Source organism: Takifugu rubripes, chromosome 19 (assembly GCF_901000725.2).
Source record: "Takifugu rubripes chromosome 19, fTakRub1.2, whole genome shotgun sequence".
NCBI lineage: Eukaryota > Metazoa > Chordata > Actinopteri > Tetraodontiformes > Tetraodontidae > Takifugu > Takifugu rubripes.
The window spans coordinates 14,992,826-15,014,656 of record NC_042303.1 but is presented as its reverse complement, the minus strand read 5'-3'; the positions used below and the strand labels follow the sequence as shown (position 1 = coordinate 15,014,656).

At 43.6% G+C, this 21,831-nt stretch overlaps 2 protein-coding genes and 2 long non-coding RNA genes across 9 annotated transcripts; 2 read left to right on the top strand and 2 right to left on the bottom strand.

Annotated features, from left to right (window-relative positions):
* Window positions 1-157: 157 nt before the first annotated feature.
* On the top strand, window positions 158-959 carry LOC115246755 (uncharacterized). The gene is made up of 3 exons (XR_003885846.1): window positions 158-389; window positions 640-732; window positions 859-959. It is a non-coding gene; the product is annotated as an uncharacterized lncRNA (long non-coding RNA).
* A 593-nt stretch (window positions 960-1,552) lies between these two features.
* On the top strand, window positions 1,553-21,316 carry tacc1 (transforming, acidic coiled-coil containing protein 1). 5 transcript variants are annotated; one of them, XM_029825903.1, is made up of 14 exons: window positions 1,553-1,709; window positions 13,364-13,470; window positions 14,897-16,193; window positions 16,605-16,646; window positions 16,994-17,057; window positions 17,439-17,604; window positions 18,072-18,130; window positions 18,345-18,461; window positions 18,550-18,626; window positions 18,769-18,812; window positions 19,244-19,407; window positions 19,493-19,599; window positions 19,684-19,804; window positions 19,876-21,316. In XM_029825903.1, exons 3-14 carry the CDS (start codon window positions 14,968-14,970, stop codon window positions 19,939-19,941), a joined length of 2,253 nt encoding a protein of 750 aa, XP_029681763.1. In that variant the 5' UTR covers window positions 1,553-1,709; window positions 13,364-13,470; window positions 14,897-14,967; the 3' UTR covers window positions 19,942-21,316.
* LOC115246754 (uncharacterized) lies at window positions 1,981-3,436 on the bottom strand. Its single transcript, XR_003885845.1, has 3 exons — window positions 3,179-3,436; window positions 2,765-2,893; window positions 1,981-2,625 (listed from the first exon to the last, which is right to left on the bottom strand). It is a non-coding gene; the product is annotated as an uncharacterized lncRNA (long non-coding RNA).
* aggf1 (angiogenic factor with G patch and FHA domains 1) lies at window positions 5,615-9,433 on the bottom strand. 2 transcript variants are annotated; one of them, XM_029826022.1, is made up of 15 exons: window positions 9,337-9,433; window positions 9,189-9,250; window positions 8,893-9,086; window positions 8,615-8,720; window positions 8,322-8,524; window positions 8,057-8,188; window positions 7,758-7,937; window positions 6,886-7,312; window positions 6,690-6,798; window positions 6,530-6,581; window positions 6,345-6,446; window positions 6,105-6,270; window positions 5,936-6,015; window positions 5,738-5,860; window positions 5,615-5,651 (listed from the first exon to the last, which is right to left on the bottom strand). In XM_029826022.1, the coding sequence occupies exons 3-14, from the start codon at window positions 9,076-9,078 to the stop codon at window positions 5,759-5,761; spliced, it is 1,845 nt and encodes a 614-aa protein (XP_029681882.1). In that variant the 5' UTR covers window positions 9,079-9,086; window positions 9,189-9,250; window positions 9,337-9,433; the 3' UTR covers window positions 5,615-5,651; window positions 5,738-5,758. The 2 variants fall into 2 exon arrangements, with proteins under 2 accessions (XP_029681882.1, XP_029681883.1); XM_029826023.1 differs by having other exon boundaries at window positions 7,767-7,937.
* Window positions 21,317-21,831: the final 515 nt, after the last annotated feature.

Here is a 21,831-nt window from a genome sequence, read left to right as displayed (position 1 = left end):
GTAGTCTGGTTTTCTTTTTTTGTTGTTGTTTTTGTAGGAGAGAAAATTACCTGGATAGATGAGCAAAGATGGAGAACAGGTAACTTCAGCCCTAATATTGTGGTGGGTTTCTGCCCCTGCACTGTTCTCTTCATCCTTGCACATCAATAACGGACCTCCGATTCCTTCAATGACACTGAAAACGTCACCGTAGATCTTTCTCATCCTACAACATTTATAGCAGTTATAAGTGTTTAAAATAAAAAAGACCAAGTGTTCTATAATGTTCTATGCTGTTAGAAGCTGCCTCACTTTGTTATTACAGACTTCCCAGATTACAGCACGTCCCTAAGGTAAACAGGCTGGTTTTACTGACTGCTTTCTCGGTTTTCATGGGGACACGTGAAATGGTGAGTTAAAGCCCTGCCTGCGCATATTATTCAGCAGCAAGTCGTTGCCAGGTTACAGGGTGAGTGAGGAAGAGGAGAGGAGCATTAATGATCACGTCCTGCTCGTTAATGATATAAGTGAGAACGACAGCAGAATGGCATGAGCTCATCCCAGGAATAGACACCAGTCACACTCTCTTTTTTTATGTGAGGTGTTATCTGTCTGGTGCTGATCTGCGTTGCTCACGAAAATTTCCATCATGCCTTTCAGCGCCTGACATTTTCCTGCAAAGAAACGAAGTCGGTGCATTTATTGAAAACACGCCTGTTGATGGAAAGTCATGAACCCGCATTTGACAATAACGTATGTTGACAAACATGGAATTTAATCGACTCCGTTATAACCCCCCGTGTATTATATTTTTATTGCTGAAAATAAGTATTTAATGGCTCGCTGTGATAAAGGTGATGATTCATTTATTAATTGCAGCCGCCAGCGTGTGACAGGGACGCGCCAGCTGCTTTCTCAATAACCGCCACTAGAGGGAGACACATGATTGACGACTCTTGTTAAAGAAGCTGGTAAACGAGGTTAAAGACGATGCCAACAACAGAACCCTAAACACATATCATCGATTTCTGCAGTTAATTGTTGTTTTTCCATTTATTTTGAATAGGATTTTGATGATTTGAGAAAAATAAAGTGTTTCAATGGTGAGATCACTGTGTTAGATTGAGTCCTGATGATTAAATGTTACCAAGATTTACTTAAACTAACTTTTCTTTTTGTAAAATATTGCATTGTCAGAGTTATTTACTTATTTACTAGTTATTTACTAAATTACTAGTAGACTAGTAATATAGCAGAAGTGAGTGAGTTGAGTTTAGGTATGCGAGTAATTCTGCACATAGATCGATTTGAATGTGCTCCTAGAGAAAAAGAAAATTGAGTTAATCTTGTCATAAATCTGTGAAAGTGTTAAATTAGTCACGCTGTGGTAATTTGATGTACGCAAGGATTCCGAAGGAGCAGCACTAATTTCAGGAGCACCCTTAGAACTTTGAAAAACAGAAGTCCTTTCAGTGTGATGAAACTTTATGCTGTGAGCTGCTGTGTCTTTAAAGCCTCTCTGCTCTTGGCTTGTGGCCCAGAAAAGTTCATTTCCCATTTCCCATCCAGCCACATGGTCTGAGCTCCGCCACGCAGAGAGAACAGGCACTTTTGGAGCAGAGAGCGGTCCTTTCAACAGCGGCGTGAGCTCCCACTCCCAGAGGGACAACTGTCAGTGACCTTTGTCATCCAGAATAGCGAAGAATCTGTCAGAGCTGCCCTCAGTGGAGGTAAGACTACCAGCTTCAGTCAACGTGTGACAGCCAGTCTGTCTGTCTGGGCTCCCGTTAGTTAACATGATGCTGTACAGGTTCTGTAGCGCACCGCGGGTTGGTATTGATCTGCTGACCTTTAGTGAGTCGGTCCAGTTTGCTGTGTCTGACTTTTTCACTACAGCTGCCATGTGGGAGCTATTGTCTTTCTCATCAACACAAAGGCTCATTTCACTGGTCCATAAGTCCAGTCACTGGGTGATCCAGCAGTTCATGGTGTGTATGTGTGTGTGTGTGTGTGTGTATGTGTGTGTAAACCAGCTGCTTACGCTAAGTTTGGTCATGTGAGATGTTTCCCCTCCAGTAAGATTAGTCACAAATACGTCAGTGAATGAATGAACAGACGAAATGTGATTGTTTGAAGTTGTCAACAGACAGCAGAACCGGTCTTAATCAACAGGATACACACACACACACACACACACACACTTGCATTCACGGCCTCAGATCAGGGCACCTGCACCGTTATCCTCACTTGTGCTCTACCTTATTGCTGGCTGCTCGCATGGAGGTTGTGAGTTTGCTGTTGAGGTTTCTGGAGGTTTTTCTGAGAATATGAGGTCACAGACGGTCACGCCCCAAAGGCCGGGACTGAGAGCACGAACGACCGTGGGCGGAAGACGTTCGGCAGCCCAGGCTGAGTCACTTTGAGGAAGCCATAGCTTTGCAGGAATTTCCATTCACTTGTGTTGTTTGCATGGAGACACAACACGAGACGAAGAGGGAAGGGCCGTTTCCTCCCCTCAAGCACAGGGATAAAACCTACATACTACAATTCTTTACGCATTTTCTCCTATTGTTTACTTTGAAAGGGTCCTTGTGATGTTGGTCCTTCATATTCAAGATGGAATGTGTTTGGAATGGGGACCATTTCCTGTAAGGCAGAAAAATAGACGACTTCTACCCCGACTACATGACCTCTCCCCACGTGTTTATATACAGAGGATTTTTCAGCTCTGCTGTCAGTCCTCTCAGACATCCCCCACCCAAAAAAAATTGCTCCCAGTTCTGACCTTAGACGTAAAAGAAGGTTCTGACGGGCAACAGAGGAACATGGCGACCGTGCTGGATGTGAAGTGAGGCGGGGAATTCTGGTGTGCCTGTCTGCGGGATCACCGGCCCAGACTGACACTGCAACAACACTGCGGACAGATATGAGCCGGCTGAATGTGAGCCCAGAGCAGATTTTCAGTCCTTTTTTCCCCTTTGCATTGCATTTACACAAACCCGCTCAGCTGCAGCTAATCAGAGTTGACAACAAAGAGAAAACACTGTCTGTGTTTTCCAGCTATTGTCTTCACTTTGCCGGCTGTTTACGTGGGAGTCCTTCTGGTGCACAGCTGTGCAACTGTGGGAGCGCGACAAGCTTTCGGTCCGCTCCGTCTAAACTCATTTTATAGGCGTGGAAATACCTGGAATACATTTACCAAAATTATAGCCTGCGGTAAGCGATGCTGGCGAGGAAGCCCAGCCCAGCCCAGCCCAGCCCGTAACCATGATGGAGGACTGGTCGTCCAGCCCGTGCAGGGAATGATGACAGTGTCGGTGTCTCCCTTTTGTATTAGTGTGTTCTGACAGACACAGAGGGGCAATCAACAGGATCTGTTGACGTCAGGGTTCATCCAATCACAGCACAGCCTACTGTCTTCTCACCAGTGTCCACAGGATGGCGCTGTAGAGTCAGAGGCGACTCTGAAACTGGAGTTATTTACTGACAAAGTAAATATTACCGGTAATATTGATAATAATAAATAATTGATTGTCAATATTATATATATATATATATATATATATATATATATATATATATATATATATATATATATATATATATATATATATATATATCAAAGTAGAACATCAAAGTAGAAAAGTCATTATATATATATATATATCATTATATTACATGAGTAGTATGTAATTACATATAATTATATATTATCATTAAAAATGACTCTTTGTGTGTCTGAGTTCTGTGACCATGATCCAGTTTCTATGGGTGATAAAAGCGTCCAATATGTACCTTTTATTGACACTGTACACAGAAACATACTTTTGCTATCTGCAGATGAGACACTCCTTGTGTGTGACGTGATCTCTCCTATGAAAAACCAACAACTCCCGTCCTCACCTTTGACCCCTGTGTAGCGAGAAACTAGGCGTCGCCATGACAGGGGGACGTTTTTCAACACCTCCTCAGGTTTTGCTGCTCACATCTTGTGTTCACACTATATTCGGTGCATACGAGTTCCGCTGGGATCTGTCTTGGTGCATTTTTTCTGCCCTATAACCTGTTTCCACTTGCCTCGAACAGTTGCCGCAGGAGTCGCCACATATTCTCAGTCAAAGTAAATATAAAGCGTTGCAGTGCGCTGACACAGATTGGTGCATTGTTGAGGAAAGAACTGTGATGCAGACACAAACGAGGAGCTGTCATCTGAGTTTGCCCTGCACCTTCAGCACAAAGGCATAATGAAGGGATTAAACCTGAAACGGCACAGTTTAGAGTTCCCCCAGAGCTCTCAGAAACTGGTCAAGCCAGATCTCCCAAGATCACTGCTGAGCCACGCCAGCATTCCCATCCACCCTAATGACTCAATACCTTTGAAAAGCTGAGGCTCCGGTCCCATTACACCCAGTCAGATCTCTTCAAATTGATCCAACCAGAGTCTGATGCTGACAGTTTTACCTCCAGTACATGAGGTGAAGCGGTGGGAGGGGCCTGAGCAGGAAGACCCACCTGTTAGCCAGAGGAGCAGGAACCTGAGCAGATCACCGGCCGCCTGCTCAGAGGCGCAGCACTGAGGCGGAGGGAAGCACGCCGGCGCTGTGGTGCGAGGGTCACGATGGGTGGCACTTTAAGTCAGAGGAAGGGCAGCAGGCGATCCAGCTCAAAGAGTCACGCAAACAGTGTCACGTAAGTCAGATTACTCCTAAATCTTTGCAACTCTCAGCTGCAGCGGCGTCCGGAGGAGATCATGTAACTGTGACAGGCTCCGTTTGTTCCAAATGGCAGCACCGGCTAAAATTCCATCCTCCTCCATTCGGCGTTAACAGGAAGGCGCACACAATGTCCACACACCCTTTTATGATGGCAGAGATAAAGGCTGCACACGCAGGTTACCATGTTTGCTCACTGGCCTCAGTGTGTGGACACGTGTTTGAGCAAATAGTGACAATAAAAGAGACACAGACTTAAAGGTGGAAACACGATGAGATTTAATGAAGACTTCAGAGTTCTGACTGGAATGGAGCTGAACACGGTGGTCTGGTAACATGATCTCAATGTGAGAAATATAACATCGGCGTGTTAGTATTTAGCTGATGTCCTGCTAGGGAAGAGGGCGGCAGGGATCTGACTGTTCCTGCCTGGAGGAACTAAATTAACTGCATCCAGAATAAAGAGAAAGTTTCTTTGATCATTTGTACTTTGCCTTTAATCTCGCACGTTTTGCATGATATGTGCCGCTCACGCCTGACTTCAGCCTTCTGTCTCCAGTTCGGGCTGCGTGTTTGGGACGTCGGCTCTGATCCAGGCTTTGGGCGACGCGTTGTTGGGAGGTTTAGGGGCTGGAGCGTCAGGGCTGGAACACATCTGCGAATCTCTCGCGCGCTTTCTCCCAGTTCTTCTGGGACTTGGATTTGGTGAGAGACATGCTGTCCACTGACAGGGTGGCGCCGGACCCCAGACCCGACTGGGATGTCCTGATTTTTAGTTCAATCTGCAGAGAGAAGGCAGGAGCAGGTCAGGACAGAGTTTTTTGGTTCTGAGAATCCGGGTAGGAACGCGTCGTCTTACAGGGGTCCTTCATTCCCGTTCCCTCTTTGCCCAGCCCCTCGCCTTTCTTCCAGCCCATTTTTTCCAGCATTTTTCGGCCTTTATTGACTTGGCTGATCTCCCTTTAAGACAAAACACAGGTGTTACAGCAGTTACAACACATTCAAACAGCTGTGGTCCATAATATCATTTACAAATGAGTTATTACTCATGAACAGACGCGGGCGCGTCATCTCGCTGGAACGCTCCCTCGCTGCCCACCACCTGACGGCGAAACTCCGCTCGATTCTTGTATTTGGGGTTTTTTCAGGGTTTTGGCCTCTTCATTGCTCTGTTTTACAAAAAAGGTTCATAAGGCAAAGAAAAGAACCTTAAATCTGACCGAAGCTAGTTCTGTGACTCCCACCTGTAGGCCGTATTTAGCTTTCATCTGTTTGAGCTCCTTCTGCCTCAGAGTTTCTTTGTCTTCTTTAGTGAGAACAGGCCCTTTGGGAAAAGATCTGCGGTCAGACTTCCACAGTAGTTTTCTCTCAGCGAGTCCTCATATTGGGCCCTTGTTCACACTGCTGCCTCACCTGGCTTCTCCTCCGTCCTGTGCTTGCTGAGGTGAGCCATCACCTGTCCCGGCTCACAGCCGTCGCAGGTATCAGTCCCCGAGTGGATGTGGAAGGACAGAACAGTCTCTCCCATCTTCACCTCGTCGCCGTGCATCAGCGCATGTGGCTCACACTTGGTTTTAGGCTGCAGGGAATAAATCAGGACTTCTGCATGCGAGCTTTCATCGTTTAGTTGGAAAACTCGGAGCAAATGGAGACCTGTAGGATCCTGTTGCCATTGATGACCGTCCCGTTCTGGCTTCCCTGGTCCACCAGCATGTAGCCCTGCTGCTCCTGGTCAAAGTAAACCTCTGCATGGAACTGGAACAAACACACTTGGTAGTTCGGTGTCTCCCAGACTCATGCAGGACATAAATGACTGACAGCACAACCAGAGACGGCACCTTGCTGACTCCCATCTCAGGTATCCGGACTGCGTGGTCCATATCTTTCTCCCTGTGAGGTACAGACAAGTTGTGATTGAAGGGATTCGGAATATTCCAATTTCTTAATTGTTTACTAGTGAAGTCCCAGAAGGGAAGTCTTAGCACTTAAAGCACAAACCTTCCAAAAGTGGCTGAAGAGTCTGCAGTGATGATGAAGAGAGTCCCCACCTGCAGCACCGGAGATCTGACCACCGTCACTCTGACACACGGTGGCCAGATGCTTTTAGCTGCGACAGACATTAGAGAACATGTCACACGATTAGGTTGTTTACAGCTAATCTGAAGATGCCAGCAGATCCAGAGCTGATTCTCACCTTCGGGATTCACAATCTCCATTTCTGATTCTTGACACTCTTTAAAGGGGGAACTCGACAGGGATGAAAACGAGCGCGTGGACTCCTCTTTTTCTGACTCTGTGATTTCCCCCTCTTCTGGTCCACTGTTCCTCTCTGAGTCATTGCTTCGAGAAGAGCTCCTTTTCTTCTTTTTCTTTTTAGACTTGGACTTCTTCCCCTTCTTTCTTGTTCGACCCCTCTCGTCACCGCGTGAGCTGTTCCTCTCCTTCTTCCTCTTGGATGATTTGTCTCCACGGTGTTTAGAAGAGTCTTTTCTCCTTGACGAAACATCTGGACTGGACGATCTTCGCCTCAGCTTTCGTGATTCGGAGGTCCTCTTTAGCGGTTGCTGGTCGGCAGAGTCGGCCGCGTCCTCTTTCATCTTTACCTCATCAAATTTAGATTCCTGTCGTTACAGGGTCAATGTTAAATTTATTGTCTGTGCTGTTTGCTAACAGCAGGCGATGTGACTTTGTAGCTCCCATTTTCCATGTCTGGCACTGCCTCTGTGGTTAAAGCTGATGCTTTACTAACCTCGATCAATTCACCGAATTAAAAAGAAAATCTGACCCAAATATTCAAAGTAATGTGCTTGTCTTTATAGTTAACCTCTCATTTGATGGTTGTTCTTTTGGAATGCCCTGAACTTTGGTGTTAAGTACCTTTGTACCAGTACCTTGTGCACCTATAGGTGACAGGATAATCTTTAAGATATTTAACCTCACAGTTACACAAAACGCATTCATTTGTAGGCTGGGGCAGCTTTTAAAGAGGAACTACAAACTCCCTAGCCTGCTATTAGCCACATAGTCAAAATGTATCTACCTCGTCAATAGACATGCATTACTCACTTTACTCACTTCATTTTTTAGCCAGGTCTTAAACCTTCTGCCTTTCTTTTCGGCACCAACATTCTGGTCCTCTACAACAGCAGCAGGGACCTCAATCTTGGAATGAAACTGATATCGTCCGCTCTCTGCATCATAATAGTAGTAAAAGCCCGTATTTCCATCATAGTACAGCTGATTCACCTGTGGAAGAGGAAAAACAGGTCAAATAAAACAGGTAGACCGAGTCTGTCAGGTTTAAACCCATGAAGCTGATAAATGACTTATCAGCAACAGTATGACTGAACTTTAGTTTCACAAACCGAATCATAATAGAAGCCTGTGCTGTGGTCATAGTACATCCCAGTAGTCTCATCAAAGACAAACCCAGTCTGAGTCATGGCCTCTTCGGCTGTGGCTCTCAACATATCAGCTATTGAATTTCCGTCACCATCCTGAAAGACGCGGGACAATCTCTCATTTCATCTCATTAGAAATCATGTGCACAGTTCAAACATTACTTCTGTTGCAAACACTTGACTGTTTTTTCATCACAGTGTTGTTTTTTTTAAAATCCTAAACACAAACCTCTGCTGTTGCAGCAACAGTGTTTTCAGCTGGAGTCGCTTCAGCCGCTTCAGCCGCAGCTGCATCACTTGATGCTGCCACTTCTGTTACTTCATGGTTGTTAGCGGCATCGGCCACTTCGGCTATAACCACATTCAGGCTTTCTTGGGTGTCTGCAGCCTCTGGGTTCTCAGAGTAACCTCTGTAGTAGTAGTTGTAATAATCTGCAGGAGAGGTTTAGTGTCATTTGGTCATTTTTCTTACCTGTGACGATTCTCAGACATTAGCTGAATCTGCACACAAAAATGACACACCTGCTTCTGTCCAGACATATTCTTCTGTTTGAGTCTCGCTCTCCACTTTGTCCTTATTCTTTTTCTTTTTCTTCCATTCATGGATTTCAGCGCTCAACTTGTCAACCTTAGGCAAAAACCCGATGTGGACACGCGTCGTTATAGCAACAAAGGGTTTTAAAATCTAATGTAATGACTGTACGGCCCGCCAGATGAATGACATATCTTTAATCGATTTCAATGTCTAATGACATGATCAGGTGCCATATTGAGGCCAACTGTGATTGACACGCACTCACCTGCTTCCTCAGGTCTTCATTGTAGCTCTCGGTGCTCTTCTGCAGCCGGTCGGCCTGACTTAGCTGCTTCTGCAGCTTTGCCAGCTCGGTTCGGCACTCGCTGAGCTCCTGCTTCAACGACTCCACTTTCTGGCGGAGTTCAACCACTTCCGACTCGGTTTCGTTTTCGCCATCTTCACCCCCCATTTGTTCAACTACATAGACAGGATATACTGTTTGAAATATAGGGACGTACGAAAAAAAAGCTAAATCAGCTACCCGGACGCTAAGCTAGCTAACTCAGGAGCGCCGATTACCTCTTGCTTCTTTTTCGTCCTTTTGGCAGTGAATTTCCGGTCGGCGCGGCACATGAAGCGACCTGAAAGTTGAAAAACGACATTTTTGTAACTGCTCTGTGTTCCTACCACACTCGGATACATGTTTTGATGATAATTAGACAGTTACTGTTAAAACAGTGGTATTATTAATGTCCACCCTCTTAGCAAGTTCTCAACCGCCATTTACTACTAGTTAATTACGTCACATTTTTTCTTCTTCGCCGTTGGCGGACTTTGCTTCTGACGTCGTGAAGGATTTTGCTGCCACCTACTGGAGACGCATTTTCTTGGTTTATCGGCAAAAACCGTTTTCAACATGTGAATAACAATTTATTACGGGATCATTATCAATATACTGTATATGTAATCTATATGAATACATTTTACTGAAGAGCTCCACAGGTGTCAGCAGCCTGTGCTCTTCTACAATGTGTGGTCAAATATTTCTTCGAAATGACGCATGATTGCGTGCATTTACGAGACGTATGTTTGTAAAACATCAATAACACTGGGTTTGCAGAAATTCATTAAAGCTCAAACTCCTGGGAGTGTAAAGACATCATTGAACAATCCGGACCGCGTACGGCAGTGACTACGTTAAATACAATTGCATCTGGTATTTTATAAAGTGAATTATTTAAATAAGTTACGTGCTATCTTTCAGCTTGTCCATAAGTGTCGGTATTTATGTTCTTTTATTTATGACTAGGGCTACATCACACTGTGTTATTATGCATAACCACCACTAGGTGTCACCACCACGCTGTGTGTTCTATAGTACCCCGGCGACATAGAAATAATTGAAGTGCTTTGGGGGGGATATAATTTATTTTATTCTATTTATTTTTCACGAATATCTTTATTTGATGTTTATCGAGTGTAAAAATGTATAAATAAGATTTGCAATATAGCAAACCTTAGTAAACCTGCTCCTAGCTGTTTTGATACCTCTATTCCTTAAAAAACTCTCCTTTGTTTTTATTTTTATTCAGTTCCTTCCTCCGTGCTGGTTAATATGCAGGCCAGGATGGATTGTGTGGCTCCACTATTGTCCTCTTAAATGGAAACAGGTTTATTTATAGCATCTTTTCAGCATATTGCTTTTGTAGACAGTTTAATGAGTGCATCAGTACATAGTAGGCCTGTTCCTTCTATATTACCCTAAGGTGTTAGGGGCAGGAGTGCCAAAAATATATTTACTGATTTTTAAATGAACACATAATTGACAATAGATCCACAGGTTGAGAAAAGTTTTCCCTTTTTAAATGGAAAATACCCTTTTTTTCCCCTCTCAGTGCATTTACAATCTGAGCTATTGGAGTTTGGTGAAACTTTAAACTTTGCCTGCTTTCAGTGTTTGTGTCTGTGGTAAACGAGCACGCACGAAAGAGGCCGTCTTTTATCTGGAGACCCTCACAGCTGCCTCACACTACCAGTGTTTATTGATGCCATTTTTAGACTAGAAAGCGGGCTTAGTGCTGTCATCTGAACGTGCCACGCTTTATTTTTCGAGAAGTGGAAAATCTGATTTGTTCTGTCCCTTTATGGGTTTTCTGAAACTTCAGCAGCAGACAGCCATGAATTTTAATGTTAGGAATGTAATAGGAACCCTTTCTTATGTAACAGTTATCCCTGCTACCATGAGGTTTTACTGGCCTCTCACCACTAGTGTGGGGAAAGCATTCGGAATAAACAGACCCAGTGGAAATAAAGAGCTTAATTCTTTTTCCCAGAAGGAATGACAAAATGAGGGAAAAGGAACGTGCTGTTACACTCACGCTTTAACTAACTACCTTGCATGAGTGAAACATGAGCTGAGCAGTGATCAAGGACTTCTGACAGGACTGAATCTCCTCATGTGTGGAAATATTAATAATAATCTTTTGTACAAACAAAAACCGGCTACAGTTTCGCCTCCATGTGATGACATTTTACATTCTATACTCATTCTCCCCTTGATTATATTTGCAGAACCAATAGCTCTTTGAACCACTTGTCAGCACCTCCATCTTTAAGCTATACACCCAGTTAAAATGTTGTTTTGACTGGGTCCGTATAGCTCTGGTCCCACTGGTGTGGTGCAACAACTAGGCTTATTTTACATGTACTTTTTGAGCTTATTGAATACCTTAACTGCAGTTTTGGAACAATTTGCCATTGCACATTCCCATACTAATGTGCGATGACACCAACAGCTCAGCCATGGACACCTGTGGGACGCCACAGTTTTACTTTGGAAGATATTGTAATATTTTGCTGTGGTTTCTTTATAGAATTAGAAGGTTGACATATTTTATCTCCAGTACAACGTGTCCTTTTTAAAATGATTGTACTTTCACCAGTCATGTGAGGTGAACTCCTGCTGCAGACACTCTGGTTGCACTCAGGTATGGCCTGGAGCCACAGAACTGGTTCCCCTGGTGCTGCACACCTGTCACTGGATTGGAGACAAACTGTTGAACGGCCTGGAGGAACAAAGAAGACGTGGAAGCTCGGTCCCACATTCCTAGCCTCTTTTCGGACTATAAAACGTGGAGCCCCAACAGCTCCTCCCCCACCACCTCCCCCTCCTCCTGTGTTTGTTTTCTGACTCCCCCCTTCTGCTTCAGAGGGGAAGAGCGGCCTGACAGGAACGTACCATTCCTCCACCACAGGGCAGCTCGTTTTGTTGAGTGAAGGGAAGCGGTTTCAGGCTTGCCGTTTCTGGCTTCCTGCCTCCCCTGCTGGTTTTCTATCAATGGGATGGCCTGAGGTGGAGGAGAAGTTTCAGCGGGAGGTGGGGGTGGTTCAGAGGAGGAGAGCAGCATTTTGAAACCCAGCTGATCAGAGCTGTGGTATTCTGCAACAGAGGCAGAGGTAATGTGTTCCTGACAAGAGGAAAACGAGAGACAGGAGCTTGAATTGTAGACGGATACTTGACAAAGAAGAGAAGTGGAAAAAGAAGGGATATGCCCCCCTTTCAATAAAAACCTGGGAAAGATGTGAGAGCTGTTGGCAGGGTGGTATTCTGAAGAAGAAACTAACAGAAAAAGGATCTGTCAGGCTCCCGGATCCACCCAATCGCACCCTCGATTTGACAGGAGGCCAAATTACCTGGAGAGATGTCGTGGCTCTCACCCGTGTCATGGGCCAAATGGACCTGGACGGCTGTGCGAGGGGGAGAGGAAGAACAGAATGAAGAGGGACTGGAGACCAGCGAGGAGCATGGTGGAGAGGAAGAAGAGAAGGAGGAGGAGAGATCTCAAGGCTACAGGCAAGTGTGGAGCCGTGTAACGGGGAGCACTGTGAACTGGAGGGAAAGCTTCACTCACATGTGTGAACATATCTGCATCCAACTGCAGAAGAAACAAAATTGTACAAGAATATGTGTTCTGGGCCAACAATGCATCCTCTTTTTGATAGAGATAGTGTGTGTTGTGGCTGTGGTTTGTCAGCATTGGTTTTTCTCCCTGATGACACATAAACACGGCACTTTTGTACCATTTTGTTCATTGTCATTTTGATCTCTGTGTTCAGATTCTGACCTACTGTTAAGATATTGCTAACCAACAATAATTTGTAATTTTTCTTCTTTAACAAGTCACTTTTCTCTCTGATGGCATGTTGGTGTAGCTTAAGAAGTCAGATCAAATTTCCTTCAAATTCATAATCATGAAATCTCCAGTTATTGCCTAAAACATGTCAGATGCTGTGTGCAATATGCTGCACGCGGAGCTAAATTTGAGACAGGAAATGGTGCACTGCTCCATTTCCTCTTTGACAGATGCCTCAAGTGGAGTTAACAGTAAAGGCGGAAGATTTAATACAGATACATTTGGCGAATGTACTGTGATTGCTTACCTCTTTTAAAGACCACTAAGCTCTTTGGTGGCCATGGTTACAGCATATGGCTCCTCAGTCATAAGTATGGTGTGCTCATGCTGTGCTTTGTTTCTCCCCTCATCCTTGTTGTCCTTCTGATAGGAACAGAAATAAAGTGAATTTGAGTGTTTTGTGTGTTTGTTTGCAGTTGTGGTTTCACTCTAATGAACATGTGTTTTTTTTTCATAGTTCCTGCACCACTTTTCAACTACCCAAAGAATATTTTGCCCTCTCACTCTAATTCTAACACAGATCTTCTATAATTTTACTCTCCCTCTCTCTGGTTTCTGCAGCTCTGATTCCGAGGGTCATTTTGATACTCCTGAAGAAGCGACTCCGGTCCGTTCCATTCCAGACTTCCCAGGAGAGCTGGAGGACAGCAAGGATCCAGATAGGACAGGTAGGCCAGACAGAAATCAGGTTTATAGTGATGGAATCAGCATCAATCATTTATTTGGCTTTGTACTGAATTAAAAAAAACAACTTTGTGTCCATGTAATAACATGTGAAAAAGCTCATGGCAACAGCAGTATCAGGTTCACAATGAAAGAGTACCTTTATACAAGCTACAAGTCTAACAGTGAGTCAGGAATGTACCGACTCTACCTGCTGAATTTTAGCAGAAGCTACGCCGGGTTAATATCTAACATTGTTGTTAACGTAGTCTACACGTGCTCCACCACCTTGTTTCAGGCCTGTTGGTCGGCACGTACGCTTGGTATGATAATGGCAGATGTCATTGTCATCTGGATCATTCAGAGGTGGAGCCCCTCACTGAGTGTGGGAGCAGCCTTTGCTCTGGAGTTCACCCCGAATTTGTATTGGTGGCCGATAAAGGTCACAATGAAGGAAGTGGCTAAATAAATGGGGCCTAAGCAGCTTGGTGTTTAAGGATGATTCCATGTGCTGGCCGCTGGGCCGCCACCCTTGTGGTCGGGACGAAGGTCTTTACTGTAAAACAGCCTCAGCAACATTGTACAGCTGTGCACATTCTGAAAGTTAACTATCACTGAAAGAGAAGAGATTTTCCACTTTTGTTTAAACACAAACCTCCACTTCTGCAGCAAAGAATGAGGAAGTTTGGCTCCAGGCCCCGAAGAAAAGCCTAAATGTAAACACACTAATGGCTGCTTTTGTCTATCAGCTCTAAACTTTATGATAATGGGATCAGGAATTCGTACATAATGTTCATTTATTAACGTGTAATAGAGGAACCCTAGGCGTTTTATTAAAATCATAATTTTCCTGAGGACTGCTTTATATTACATCAGATATAAAGAAGGGAAAAAAGTAAGTCATTAAACTATGTCATTAGTTAAAGTCAATTTAAAGAGCAACCTATTGTAAATGAGAGCGTCTGAATTTTCTTACCGAATATGTATATGAATTTGGATAAGTGCACATTTCAGGTGGAAGAGCAGGATTACGTAGGTAGAAAATAATATTTGCTAGAAACACATTAATGGGAATGGAATTAAGAAGGAACATAGCAGGCTTTTCTTGTCTCCTAGCAACATAACACGACAGGAGTACCGTGGCTATGAAAGGCGCTGTCAAATATGCAGATATGTAAAAATATTCCTTTGAAGAAATAATAGCACGCTGTTATTTATAACACCCATCATAAAATAAACTGCACCTTTTACTGTCTCTACTCTATTTTCTGGTGCACTACAAGGTTACTTTCTATTGCCATGGCAACAGCAGCACTTTGAATGGCCCTCTTGTTTGTAACCAATAAGATGTGAGATGATTGAGCGAGTGAGGACACAGCTTTCCTCTTTGGACTACGATTTTTAAAAATTTTTCCTTTTTGAATATTTCAGATGTGGAGAAAGAAGAGCACCTGATCGTGACCGCTCCCATCGGTGAGCCGGATATTTTTCTAAGCCACAGCATGGGTCAGGACGAGCCCGCGGCCCCCATGGGTGGCTCACTGAAAATAAGCATACAAACAATAGAAGAAGAACAACCACAGGACCCTCCGGAACCTCTGGACTCAGACGTCGCTGCAGCTACAACGACGGAAACACCAGAACTGACAAGATGCACAGATCCATCCTCTGAAGAAGCTCAAGCTCCAGTCCCCATCCTGGATGCAAGTTCTGTGCTGGATACAAACCAGCCTCCCATTTCAGGAGAGTACTCACTTCAGAGCAGGGAACCTTCTGGCAGCCCAGCTGTGGAGTCACCTGAGCAGAAACTGGATGAGATGGAGTTGCAATGCCACGACACCCAGCCTGATCAAAAGACAAAAAGCAGCAAAGCCAAGCCTCCGTCTCTGCAGATCAACACAGCGGTGAACAGTTATGAGCAAACCATTGAGGAACAAGAACTTCCTATTGCAAAGGGCGCTTACAAATTCGACCTCGACCGACTGGATGAAAGCTTCAATCCCTTCACTAGCGGTGGCCCCAAAATACCGAACTCTCCCCCGCCATGTGGGTCAGGTTCTCTCCCCACGCTTGAGCAAGTCCACGGTTCAATCTCATCATCTGAAACCAGCTCAGCTGCACCGGCAGAGGAGGAGATGAAGGAGTCATCATCCGGGCCAAAGTCGATGGTGCTGGAGTTTGGTCTGGATGACGGGGCAGTCAGCAAGCCCCCTCCCAAGAAAATAGGCAGCAAAAAGACAATCAGTAAGCTTGCAGCTAAGAAGCAGAAGGCCAAAGGGTCAGAAGCCTTCAGCAAAGCTGCCCCACAACCGACAATTTCAGAAACGGTTCCCCAACCAGCATCAGAACCAGCTTCAGCTCCCCTTCCAGAAGCTGCACCGCCAGACACAGACTCTCCTGCCGCCCTCAACCTTGATGATATTCCTATTCCCAAAACAGGACAGTACAACTTTGATCCAAGCAAGTGGGACGACCCAAACTTCAATCCATTTGGCAGCAATAGCCAAGTGAGCAGCTCTCCGGTGCTGCCTAAGGGCTCCTACACTTTCGATCCAGACAATTTTGACGACTCTGTGGACCCGTTCAAAGGCTCTAAAAGCCTGAGCTTAGAGGAGTCATCCAGCAGTGTCAATCAAACGGAGAAAAAAGTTCCAAACAAAGGTCAGCAGAAAGCAGGAGAGAAGAAGGTGAGGCAGATTCCAAAGAAGAGCAAAGAAAGGACAATAACGTAAGTCTTTCTTGTTTGTTTGCTAATTTCACCACCGATAAAATATTTTTTCATTAGCAGTATTATAATTTAGCTGGATATTTTGATTATCCAACAGGATGTTTCAAACACTTAAGATTTTATATTGACCAGCGACGCCATTGTTGTATTTAGGCTCCTAAACGTGTCCTGGTCTATTCTCAGCTCTTCCTGGTGTGTCGGCATCTTGTGCTCAAACCTGAAACTATCTGCTGAATGTCTGACACGCTGAGCTCCACGTCTTCTGTTGCTCACACGCTCTTCTTCTTGTCTCTTCCCCCCCGCTGTCTTTTCATCCCCCTTGATTATCATTCCCTTCATCCTTCACACTTCTTTTCTCCTGTGTGTTGCATAACCCTCCTCCCAACCTCTGCTTTCCTCCTCACCGGTTAGCTCCGGGAAAAGCGAACAGGCCAAGTTTCTCTGTTTTCTGTTGTAAGTACTCTCACTCTCGACGCTCCTCCTTGTCATGCACGCTGGCTCGTACTCGTTATTGGACGCACTGAGGCCAGAGCACATAGAGGGAAAGAATGTCTTCTTCTGTTTCAAGGCCATCACCATCCTACACAAGCACATTGATTTGCTCCATCTTGTGATCCTTCCAGGAGTTCATCAGCTCTCCTTTATTAACACTAACTAGTCTGCAGCTGCACCACTTAGTATGAGCCAGTGGAAATAGCACAGAAAAGCTACAGAAACAGAAGGATGATGCAGTAAATTGAACCACTTACAGGTCACTGAAGTTAAATTAAATGTCCTGTCATCCTCTGCTTCTTCTGTAGGAACTCCTGCAAAGTTCAGAACTATGACGACGGCCCGTCCTCGGCGCCCGACGTGTGTAATCAGGTAACGTGTTTGTCTCGGGCAGCTGACATGTATCTCCTTACTGCAGTGACCCTGTGATGCCCATCATTCAGCAGCTGTGTACACACACACACACACACACACACACACACACACACACACACACACACACACACACACACACACACAGCAGGGCATGAGCTGACATCATCGCTGGTGTTGCCAGCTCTGCAGTGCTGATTCGATGTGGTGAAATCACTGTTGTCGCCCCCATCTTTGCTCACTGAATCCAAGATCCATCATCTGATAGTCTAATCAAACGTTACCCTCCCAATAATGCTTTTAAGTCTCTCAAAAATGAAAAACTTTTTTTTCCACGTGTTTCTATTTTTTCCATGCATTCCTGGCTTTTGTGGTCTCTAGGGAGAGGAGGAAGTGGTGGTTCACACTCCAGAGATCAGTCAGAGAGTCCATCACGCCACTGACGAGGAGAAGCTGGCCTCCACCGGCATCATGAGCCTGGCGACTGACAGCCCAGAAGACCCTGAATGCACCAAGGCACCTGGGAAACAACAGTCAGATACGGATGGTATGTTCGGCTCGTCAGACACTTCACAGTTTGTAGAATTATGGGATGAGTCTGAAGTCAAGGAAAGTGTATTTATAGAGACTACACACATGCGTAATGTGCACAGCAGAGATTTAATAGATTTGATTCGATAAATAAGACCCGATGTGTTTACAAGATCACTCCTCTGCACTTTAAAAACAAGTTTAATGAATCAGTGTTGCGAAGATTCACTTCTCAATTTGATGTCTGCTTGGCTTTTTGGAGTAGTTTGAGCGTCAAACAAAAGAGGGATCACTGAGTGATTTTTATAATGAGAAGCCAGAGAAAGCTGATAATGTAATAACAGAGATTTTTTTTAAAAACTGCAGTTGAGGTTCAGTTTTTAAAACATGGAAGGAAAAGATCATCTTGGGTTATTTACAGTGACATACTGTACCTCACACAATGTCAGACAGCAGATTAAACAGTGTGGTTTTCATTTGAAGGTCCTGAGAAAAAGGTCACAGATCTGTTGGAGGACACCTGCACCGTGCGAGATGATACGGTAGGTAAACTGGAGCAACCAGCGTGGGAGGGTGTGCAAATACCTGAACATGCTGCTCTTTACCCCCAAAGTTTGTGTAGCAAAACCCCTTTTGTGACTTTACCTAATACTTACCCATTTACACAATATTTGTCTAAGATAACTACTGATTGATGTTAAGGTTATTCACTTGTCTGATTAGGGGAAAAGAATGAGAGTTCTGCCTTTTTTGCAGAATGAGACGTTGAAGATGAGCGGTATTGAAGCCCCGGACACGGCAGCCGTGTCCCAGGACAACATACCCATGAGCGAGATGGACAAGGCCGAAGTGCTCACCCTCATCAGAGAAGAGGTGCGTCATTGCCCTCTATGCTCATTCTTTCAAATGAGCCTGCACAAGATCTGACCTTCTTTTTCTACTGTTCTCATCTGCCAACCAGATCATCACCAAAGAGATTGAGGTCAACGAATGGAAGAGGAAGTATGAGGAGACCAGAGCAGAGGTTTTTGAGATGAGGTACGGTTGTTCTGCTTTTCACTCTTGAGTGAATTATTATGATTATGGCCATATTATAAAATATATGGCCATAATATATGGAATATAAACATATTGTAAATGTTTCTGGAGTGGTGAAACGGTGTTCTTGTCATCTTTACAGGAAAATTGTTGCAGAATATGAGAAAACAGTCGCACAAATGATAGGTGAGTTAGTGCCACCTAGCGGCCACTGTCTGCATCGGCGATTGGATCTTCTGCAGATTTACTTCAGATTTTGAACAAATGTATATTTACTTAGCATAATAGGTTTAACATTGTTGAGCTATTGTATCATAGGTGTTTTCCTTGAAATATTTTATATTAAGAGTATATTTATATTAAGAGTATCCTAAAAGGTAAACACGAAACCAAACTTTCAGTGGATGAAAGACTGGTTTTCATTGATTTACAAGATTAAGGTTTATGATTGGAATCAGTCTAAAGAGTCTTTAAATTAATGTCTGCAGAAAAAGTGAAAACACACCAATTGGTTTTATTTACCTATCTTCTTTTTTCCAAGATGATTGTTAAATTGGAGATTGGAATGTTAAAAATATCCTGATTGTCTTAACTCTTGTGTTTGGCTTTTTTCACAGAGGACGAGCAGCAGCAGAAGAGCCTGTCCTGCAGCAAGTCGGTCAGACAGTTAACGGCAGAGAGGGATCAGGCCATCGCCGACCTGAACTCTGTCGAACGCTCCTTCGCTGACCTTTTCAGGAGGTACGAGAACATGAAGGGAGTCCTGGAGGGTTTCAAGAAGGTCAGTAGGGCTTTGGTTTATGAAAGAATGACCAACTTTTTCCCCCGCGTTATATTTATGACCTATCCTGCGCATAACTGTCCAGAATGAAGACGTGTTGAAGAAGTGTGCGCAGGACTACCTGATGCGAATCAAACAGGAGGAGCAGCGATATCAAACACTCAAAGTGCATGCTGAGGAGAAACTGAACAAGTAAAGCTTCTTTTCAAGATTTGTAACTTCAGAACACCCTAGCATGGCTGCTCTGGATTTTAAAATCATCCCCCTTTGAAACAGAGCTAATGAGGAGATAGCGCAGGTTCGTGCCAAGGCTAACACCGAGGCTGTAGCGCTCAATGCCGGCCTGAGGAAGGAGCAGATGAAGGTGGAATCTCTGGAAAGAGCAGTCCTTCAAAAGGTCGGCGGATGTCTGAACACGCTTGAATTTGTATTTATCATCTGTCACCATCCCCTCTTTGTTCCTCGCAGAATCAAGAGATTGAAGAGCTCACGAAGATCTGCGATGAGCTGATCGCCAAACTGGGAACAGAATAAGAGGCCTTTGACAGAACTCCGTACATAAACCTTTCTCCCCCTCTTTACTCATGATTTTTAACACATTAACACGTTTTCAGACCAGCGTATTGAACCATAACTGATCGTGTGTGGCTAAGAAGCATGAAGTTATTGACGAGATATATTTTTATGGATTTTAAGGTGCCATGTTTCATTGTTCTTTGGTTATTTACAGTGGAGGATAAGGATATAGAAAATACTCTAACTGATTTCACACTTTTTAACCCTGTGTACAAACGGTGAAGCTCAATTCTAGTTTGATGTGCTTTAAATGGTGTAGTGAAGTGTGGAAACTAAGGGAAAGACGGGCACCTGTATCACATCGACATGTTAGATGTTACTGGTGCACAAGAAGGTTTCCAGATTCTCTTTACTACATATGATAGCTGCCCTCACAAACATATACATAGTATTTAATAAAGGGTGGATTCTATTTTGTGATAAGAAATTGCCTTTAAATCAAATCTTATTTGATAATTGTCCAATTTGCTGTCATCTGATAATGACTCTAACTCAAAATGTGGGAATTACTTGGTTTCCCTCTAAGAAACACCTTAATGGAGAACACAGACATAGTTTACAGAAATTAATCCCTGATGAGTGCCTAAATGGATGAAAGTTAATGGCCTTTCTGCCAATTATATGAAATTACTATATGAAATATCTTGCTGCCATTTCTCATGACAGTTTAAGTCTCAAGAAATAATGTTATGCACAATACAGCCCTATAACATATCTGACAACACAAAATGAAAAGCACTTCTTGGATGACTATGATAAAGTCGGTTATATTTCTATGCTGTTGGTTAATATTAACCTAAAGAGTAAAAAAAAAAAATCTTTTGCTGCCACATTGATATTCTGAGCACATTTTCTGAGCTAAAATTATGCTGGTGTGACTTAATTTCATCTGCTTTACAAAAGTTTCTAAAAATATTCTCTTTGCAGTTCATAGTAAGCTGTAGATAACCAACATGGATGGGTTTGGGCTTTTATATTTGATTGCAGTGATTTTGAGGCTCAGTCTGTTAAGCAAATATTGATTGCGCCCAAAGGAGTGAAACACAAAGTGCATTTTTGTTTTAGTTCAGATATAAATGACAGATTCCATTCCAGTATAATTAGCTGCCAAATGCCACTCTACAATGGTCTAAATGTGATTGTCCTGTTGTAGAAATGTTGTCTGGAGGTGCTTTCTTGCTGCATATCTATTGTTACATTACAATCTGTGCACATTTTATATATTAAAAAATATTTTGTTCATACTGTTTGTAAAATCATAGCATCATTGTGTCATCTGCCATATTTTGTGCATTCCTGAATAAATGGTTGAGATTTTATATATTTCCTGGAATAATCTAGGCTATGTTTGTGATTTCTGTGTAACTGTTTTATATTTAAGAAGGCAACAAAACAATTTTAAGCATTTGCTAGGGACTTCGTCCTCACTTTATAAGCGTCTTTTGTCCACACGGGGGCGCCCTAAAGCGCAGCGGCTTCACAAATATGCTGATATTTTCTGAGCATGAGTTTATTTTGTCGTTCGTTGGGTATTCATTTATTTTTATTTACCGTACAGCTCTACTTTACAGCTATTCTATTGTTACGATAGACGCATGTTTGGATCTAATTTTTGAGATGTAGTGTGCATGCGGTCGTCGTAAAATGTTAGATGTGTGTTATTGTTAGAAGAGGTGTATTATTTCTCAGCAATATGTAAGAAACAAGATATTGTATTGGTTCAAACTAAGCGATCTTGTGTAAAGTCTGTATAAAGATGTTATCTAACAAAGATATTCTACATAATAGCGACCCCGTCGACAGCTCAGGTGTACCGCCCTAATGTTTTTGTAACCCTGGTGACTTGGC